The sequence below is a fragment of the Cupressus sempervirens genome, chromosome 4 (genome assembly GCF_028749045.1).
Source record: "Cupressus sempervirens isolate cs-2001-9-10 chromosome 4, ASM2874904v1, whole genome shotgun sequence".
Taxonomy (NCBI): Eukaryota; Viridiplantae; Streptophyta; class Pinopsida; order Cupressales; family Cupressaceae; genus Cupressus; species Cupressus sempervirens.
The window spans coordinates 291,598,437-291,606,739 of record NC_143121.1 but is presented as its reverse complement, the minus strand read 5'-3'; the positions used below and the strand labels follow the sequence as shown (position 1 = coordinate 291,606,739).

The following is an 8,303-nucleotide window of genomic DNA, read 5'->3' as shown; positions in this document are numbered from 1 at the left end:
TGTATGTAAGTACATATATATATATATATACATATATATATATATATACATATATATATATATACACACATATATGTATACATATGCATATGTATACACATATATGTATACATATATGTATATATATATATATATATATATATATATATATGTATATATATATATATGTACTTACATACATATATGTACTTACATACATATATGTACTTATATACATATATGTATATATATATATATATATATATATATATATATATATATATATATATATATATATATATATATATATATATATATATGTATACATACGTATACATATATATATATCTATATATGTATACATATACATATATATATTTATATTTATATATACATATATGTATGCATATATATGTATACATGTATATATATACAGATGTACATGTATATATATACATATTTATATATGTATAGATATATATATATGTATATATGTATAGATATATATGTGTGTGTGTGTGTGTATATATGTATATATACATATATATATAATATCCATCTAAATAAAATAACCAACCAAGTACATGAATATAATTAATCATCAAGCATCATAAATAAGTTCTAACATCATAAATGATTACCATAAAATAAAGTGTCCCATAGTATCAAATAGTCTGAGTAATAGTCCAAAATAGTCCAACATATAACAAGGTCTCAAAATATAAAGTATTTGCAATGCAAGATATAAAGTATCTAAAATGCAAATAAACTGCTATGATATGCTATGATGGGCTAGGGTGAGGCCTCACATACACATCTAAAATATTTCTAAGAGAAATATAATTTGGCTTGCCGAATGAATTGTGGTAGGAGAGTGTACGTAATTGCTTGGTCCTCGTGTTATTGTGTACCCTTATTCTAATTATATTATTAGTTACATTTTTCAATAATAAAAAAGAATGAATATAAATAAGAAAATGATTAAATGTTCTAGCATTACTATTGTTTGTTTCAAAAATAATAATAAAGAAAAACCTAAAAAATCTAGACATAATATCAATATATTAGAACTTTTCATTTAGTTTAGACAACCCTATACATTGTATACGTCATTCACTTTTTATGTTTTAATGAGTGATAATAGTTAGAGTCTGAGCTATTGTGTATGCAATCTTAGTTATTCTTGACTCTAAATATAATTTTTATTAGTAATTATTTTATTTTAAAATATGATGTATATGTTATCAAAATTTATACAAGTATATTAAAATTATTGTCATCCTAACCACATTTATTAACAAATTATTTATAATATATTTTCTTTATAGATTTATATTTGAGAAGATTGTATTTTGAAACAACTAAATAGAATGCAACCAAAAAAATTAGATTCTTATTTTGATCACTTGTGTATTTTAAAATATTGATATTTCTTAAACCATATGTCTATGAAAAATATTATTAACATGAAATCACCTTTTGCATTCCACCTCATTTCACATAATATCTACCAAAATGTTTCCAACTATAATATTTAACAAAAATGTCAAAACCATTATATTCGGACCGATTTCTATACCCTATTAAAAAATCACCTATTTAAACACACTTTGAAAAGAATACGACAAAGGTTATTAGCTTCTCACCATCCAATGGCTATCTCAAGATTACTCAAATCTTTTTATTATTTATTGCATTACATATTTTGGTCCAATAGTTCCCAACCAAAAAGAAATAAAAGAAAACCAAGAATCATAAAATAAACTTTTATTAAAATAATTTTAGTTATAAACAAGTTAATCTTTGAGAAAACATCTCATCTTTGATTGGAAAGGAAAATTGGATAATTTGGTCAACTATCTTTACAAAACCTTTGCATCATGAAATTTCTTTTAGTTTTTTTTCCTTAGAGTTTATTTGTAATAATATGAAATGGGAAAGGTGAACATATTCACTTGATAAAATTGTGCAGCCTCCATATCTTAACATGCTTGAGAGAGATAGAATTAGAGTATATCTAAAGAGCATATAGTTTCCAATATTCTTTCTTTTTTGCATTATCCCTTAAAATAAAATACATTCAGATAACAATGCTACTATATGTTTTCTAGAGATATATCAATTCCAATCCAATATGCATGCTTAAAAGAGCCTAGTATTTTTATCATCTTTGTCTTATATATCCAAATCTCAGATAGCTTTATTCAATAAAAATAAATGAATATTTCTTCAAAATGTTGACATGAGCATAGCATATTATTGATGAACCAGTCTTGGAATAAAAGTAAAACTTCAAGAATAAATTTATGGTGTTGTGAATGAAAGTTAAAACCTCTAAAAAACTTGAGGAAGATTTGTTTGAGTAGGCTTTGGATTTATGGCTATTGCATCATCCATCTTGCCACATGTAGGGATAATTAGAGGTCTAGGGCGATTACTCAATTCATTTATGTCCTTTATCATTCAGATTGGCTCATGTGACTTCCATACAATGGACTAATAATCTTTAACAATTGAATACTTGATTTTCTACTACTCCCCACATGATGTCTAAATGGTTTGCACAAGTTTGTGGTGTTAAAGAAAACTTATTGAACATACATTATCTATAGTGCCCCATTTTGGTACTTCATAATGTTTCCACTTTCTCTTTGAGTAAGTTTCATTTCTTGTATGTCATTCTCTTGTGTTTGAACAACATGAATAATTGTGCTAATATTTGCATAATATCCTCATCTATTTCTTAATAAGAGTCTATACTTGAAATCCATTTTCAATCATCTAAAAGGAATTATGTAGTCTTTGTACAAATAAAATTACATACTATATTGTCCTTTAGTGTTACGAAAAAACTATTACAGACTATTATTCTCTATGTATGAAAAGAGCTAACTCCTTTTCTAAGGAGGAATATTAGAGGAAAAATACTAATTTGTTTTGAAGCCCTTCAGATTTAACTTGTGTTTCTTGTGGTTAAGTTAGATTGTACAAGCACCCTCGCTACTAGTTAAAACATTTTGAGATCTTAAACTAACACTATGTTGAGAACGGACTGGAAAAGCGCGAAGGGCAGAGCTCTATGATGCATTTTTGCTCCCTGTGAGGCTAGGACCGGTGTGCCCTTGCATGTTGCTCTATGGCACCTGGTTATGGGTCGTGTTCACTCTCTTTGCTTTGGGATTGCATGCGGGGATGAGGGTTTGAGTAGGAGAAGGGATGAAGCTGCACTTTGACTATTGGATGATTGTGTGGAGGTGTAACTAGCCGAGTGTTGACATTTTGTGGGTGTTTTCCTTCTACGGTGGTGGCGGAGGCATAGAAATGAATGGCTAGGTTTGATTTCTAACTTGGCTTGGTGCTATTGTCATTAAATCTGGGCATGGGGCAATCGAATGCCCCTAAGGCTTAGATTTTGTCTGAAGATTTGGAAATGCCTGATACCTCTGGTCAAATGTGAGGGGAGGCTAAAGCTCAGATGGACTATATACCTTCTGGCGAGAATGTGACATCTTCAAAAGGTTCTATCTGAATTAAGTAAACGAATGGGTGTTTGGAAATATCTGATGATCGACCAGTGTTGATTATTCAACTAGAGAAAATCTCAGAAGATGTGGAGTATTGGGGTAAGCACGCACTCATATGCAAGTTTTTGGGTCTCTAACTCCCTCTCCATGTGTTGGAATCATGGGCACACTGTATGTGGAATCCGAAAGGGGATATGGAAATTCTTCTGGCAGCTAACAACTATTTTATGGTTATTTTTTCATGCATGTCGGACAGGAACAAAGTATTCAAAGGAGGCCCATACTTTTTTAACCAATTTGGGCTGTTTATCAAGCCCTGGCACACTGGATTCAACTCCACTAAAGAAATCCTATCTTAGGTCCTTGTGTGGATCCGTCTGCCACGTCTGCCACTGGAATTTTGGAGAGAGGATATTCTTCATTTGATTGCTCTTTTTCTTGGGAAACAAATTGGATTGACCTCCCAAACCCAAGATTGAAAGGTAATTTCATATGCATGAATCTGTGTGGAGGTTGATCTTGTTAATCCACTGCCTGATTCTATGGAAATTTTCTTAGATCCTTCCTCATGGACTCAGCAGTTGGACTCTGAAACTCTACCTTCAAATGCAGGATTTGTCGTGAGTATGGGCACTTGCAACACAAATGCCCTCGAAATAAATTTTCTCAATCATCAACAACCACTTTGCTAAACCCTAAGGATGACAAGGGTAAAGCCCCTATGCCAGCTGGTCCCTCTGCAGATAAGGAGGGTTTTATCCTAGTGAAGCCACATAATAAAGGTAAGGGGTAGAAGAGAACATGGATGAATAGAAAAAATGATGATACCTTCAATAGATTTAATGTGCTGGAGAACTTGATACAGGAGGAAGGTATACCTGTTGAGATATCCTCGGGTGAGGGTTCTCTTTTGGAACCCCAGCTAGAGGAAGTTGGGAATCTAGTCCAAATTCCTGAAGAAGTACAAGACCAACCAATTGGTCTAGATGAATTGGTTCAGGAGTTATGTTATGACATTCTTGGTGAGTCACATCCCCATGATGGTCCAAATATCATAGCCTCCACCCATCTTGGCAAGAAAGGAGTGACCGACAGCACAAAAGGCTCTAAAGCTGCATCCACATTGGGCTTACAGCAAAAGCCCTTTAAAAAGGGGATTTCAGAGAAGTTTGCTAAGAGTGGAAAGAAGACAGATTAGGAGAAAGTTAAGATGATAGGTGAGACTTTAGTTGGGGCAGGGTTTGTGAAGCCCATTGACTCCCATTTCTCGCAATCTTCTATACGATTGTTATCTCTTGGAATGTTAGGGGGTTGAACAGCATCCTTAAACAAAAGGTTGTTCATAGATTGATAGATTCTCACTCTCCAGATATTATTTTCATTCAAGAAACTAAACTCTCAGTTGATGAATTGAATAGTTGTAGGCCAAAGTTATGGCCCTATGGTAGCTGGCAGGCAGTAGGTGCTCAAGGAAACTCAGGTGGTCTTGCTTGTCTTGGAATCCCAAGAAGGTGACTCCCTTGTGGTGGATTGTGAGCAGGTCTTCCATCTCTTTTATGCCTTCTCACTTTGAGATCAGTGAAAGGTGTTTTTTCTCCAATATTTATGCTCCTAGTGATTTGGTAGGCAAATCTTTTTGTGGTCACATACTATATTTGTTCGATCTTTAGATCCTTTCCTCCTTGGATTGTTGCTAGAGATTTTAATGTTATTACTAGTCTTGAGGACAAGAGAGGTGGGTCTTCTCGATTGGGTCCTTCTTCTAGTATGCTTAGAGATAATATTAGCTCTTTGAATCTTATTGATGTTAAGCCTGGTTCTAGCATATTCACCTGGAATAACAGAAGGAGTGGGATGGAGGCTATCTCGAAAAGGCTTGATAGGTTCCTAGTATCTTTTTTTTGGATGAATATTAGATGGTCTACCAATTCAGATATTCTTGACTGGAGAGGTTCACTAGCCTATCAGGCTCTCTGCCACTCCTTTCAAGACTGCTAAGAATCCCTCCTTCAAGCTTCAGCTAATGTGGTTGAGAGATCCTTCCCTTCAGAATCTTATGATAGCCTAGTGGCATGAGGGAAAACCTCCTCATGGTACTTCCATGTTCACCTTTGAGAAGCACCTTCAACATGTGAAATTCAATCTAAAATAGTGGAATAATCAGTGCTTTGGAAACCTTCAAGAGCATTTAAAAGATGCCCAGGCCAGGCTAGATGGTATCACTCGTCAGATCAGGGACCATGGAATGACTCCAGATTTAGTATCTAAAGAATCCTTAGCTTTAAAAGAGGTTGAATAATGGGAGCTTCGAGAGGAAATATTTTGGAAGCAAAAATCTTGGGTGGATTGGCTGCAGGAGGGAGATAGAAACACTGCTTTCTTCCACAACACTGTTAAAGCTCGCAGGTTTGGAAACTCCATTACTTCTCTTGTTTCTTCTTCCAAAGATCATCTCTTTTCCAAGGAGGCAATTTCTTTAGAAGCCACTAATTACTTCTCTCAACTCTTCTCAAAGGAGGAACCTATTTCCTTGGTTGAGAGAAGGACTATTTTAGAATGTATTCCCCATCTTCTGTCTGGCAGTATGAACAGAAATCTATTTAAACCTGTTACGCTTGAAGAGCTGGAAAAGGTGGTATTTTCTATGAAGAAAGGTAAAGCCCCAGGCTAAATGGATTTCCCATTGAATTTTTCCAAGACTTTTGGGAAATTATTAAATTTGATCTTCTAGATGTTGTTCAGGAATCATATCAAAATAAATAAATGCTCAAGTCTTTGAATGCTACTTTCCTGACTCTCATCCCCAAGATTGATGGGGCTAATAGGTTGGATCAATTCAGACCTATTGCTTTATGTAATGTCACATACAAAATTATCACTAAATTAATTGTTGAAAGGCTTAAGCCTTTCCTGGCCTCTTTGATATTTGAGGAGCAGGGAGGCTATGTTAGTGGTAGACAGATTCTGGATGGAGTGGTTATTGCTTTAGAGGCTATTCATTCTATGGCTACGTAGAAGGAAAAAGCTATGTTTATTAAGCTGGATTTAGCTAAAGCTTATGACCAAGTTAGTTGGGAGTTCCTGAAACAGGTGCTTCTTGCTTTTGGATTTAACAGGGAATGGGTGGATTGGGTTCTCAGCTGCGTGACTTCCACATCCTTTTCTATTCTTATTAATGGAGAACTTACTAATCTATTCTCTGCTTCTCGAGGGCTTCGATAGGGAGATCCTATCTCTCCATATCTATTTATCATTATGGCGGAGGCTTTAGGAAGATTTATAAAATCTCAAGCTGAGCAAGGATTTGTCCAGGTGTGGAAGTGGCACAATAATATTCCAGCATATACACACCTCCAGTTTGTGGATGATACTGGATTGATGGGTTTGGCTACCATTAATGAAGCAAGGAACTTCAGAATGATTTTGGATACTTATTTCAAAGCCTCTGGACAGCAGATTAATGAAGTTAAATCATCTATTTATTTTTTTAATACTCCTCAGGCGATTCAGGTCAGGATTGCTAGTATTCTCAAGTTTCAGGTTGGATCCCTTCCATTGATTTATCTAGGAGTTCCTCTAACCCTTGGGGCTCAGCTGAAAGAGTATTGGCAAGGTCTGTTGGACAAATTTCGTAGCAAGGTGAGTCACTAGACTCATAGATGGCTCTCTTCTACTGGTAGGGTCATCCTTCTCAAGACTGTGATTCAGGCTCTTCCTATTTATAGGTGTCTAGTGCAAACTACTCCCATTGGAGTTATGAAAGGCTTTGATGCTCTGTCACGACAATTCATTTGGACAAGAAATCTCCTCTCTTCTAAATGGTGCTTGGTCAAATGGGACACTATTTTCCTACCTAAATTTGTTGGAGGATTAGGCCTTAAATGTATGGCTCTTGGCATCAAGGCTTTGGCAGCAAAGTTATATTAGTGGTGGTGCAAGAATCAAGATCAAGATTGGGCTAAGATTCTGGCTCATAAGTACTTCCCAAGAGAAGAACTTTAGGATATTCCTAGACTGGATCTATATGGTAAGGGATCCTTTATTTGGGACACTCTTAAAAGAGGAGCTCCTCTCATCAAAGACGGCCTCTTCTGGATATGTAATAAAGGATCATGTGTGCTTTTCTGGCTAGACTCCTGGGATGGCTATCCTCCCATTCTCTCCAGCTATCCACACCTTCAGCCTCTATATCAGATTTTTTTAGCTGCAAGATAGACCAAAGTAGTTCACTTCAAAACTTTGAGGAGGTGTGGCTCGATGGTTGTGGCTAATTGGAAGGATCCTCAGGATTGGCCCTCGGCGGGCTCTTCAAAAATTCGGACAGAACTGGCCAATCTTCTCTCAGTTAGGTTGTGTAGCTCTTCTATGGACAAAGACATCCTGGTTTGGGGTCCCAGCCCTAAAGGTACTTTTAGTGTGGCCCAAGGATATGCTCGACTGGATCGTCAATGCAATTAATTTCAAGAAATTTGCTGGTGGAGGAAAGTTTGGAATAGGTTCTCATGGCCTAAATGTAATTTTTTTCTATGGTTGGTTGCTCAAAAAAAATGTCTTACTTGAGATAACCTCCAGAAAAGAGGGTTTCAAGGTCCTTCTTTCTATTCCCTCTGTAGGTTGCATGGAGAGGATGTTTCTCATTTATTCTTCTTATGCCTCTCTCTAGAGAAATTTGGCATAAGTGGTGGGAGGGATGGTGTCATGGATGCATTCATGCTGAATCTCTTATTGAGCTTTGGGATAGTCTTGGTAGACCCCCTACGAGAACTTCATTCCTCCAGGTGGCCTGGGTTGTTGGACCTT

At 35.5% G+C, this 8,303-nt stretch overlaps 1 protein-coding gene across 1 annotated transcript; it reads left to right on the top strand.

Annotated features, from left to right (window-relative positions):
* Window positions 1-6,758: 6,758 nt before the first annotated feature.
* LOC149561152 (uncharacterized) lies at window positions 6,759-7,961 on the top strand. The gene is made up of 2 exons (XM_089827752.1): window positions 6,759-7,142; window positions 7,782-7,961. Exons 1-2 carry the CDS (start codon window positions 6,759-6,761, stop codon window positions 7,959-7,961), a joined length of 564 nt encoding a protein of 187 aa, XP_089683878.1.
* Window positions 7,962-8,303: the final 342 nt, after the last annotated feature.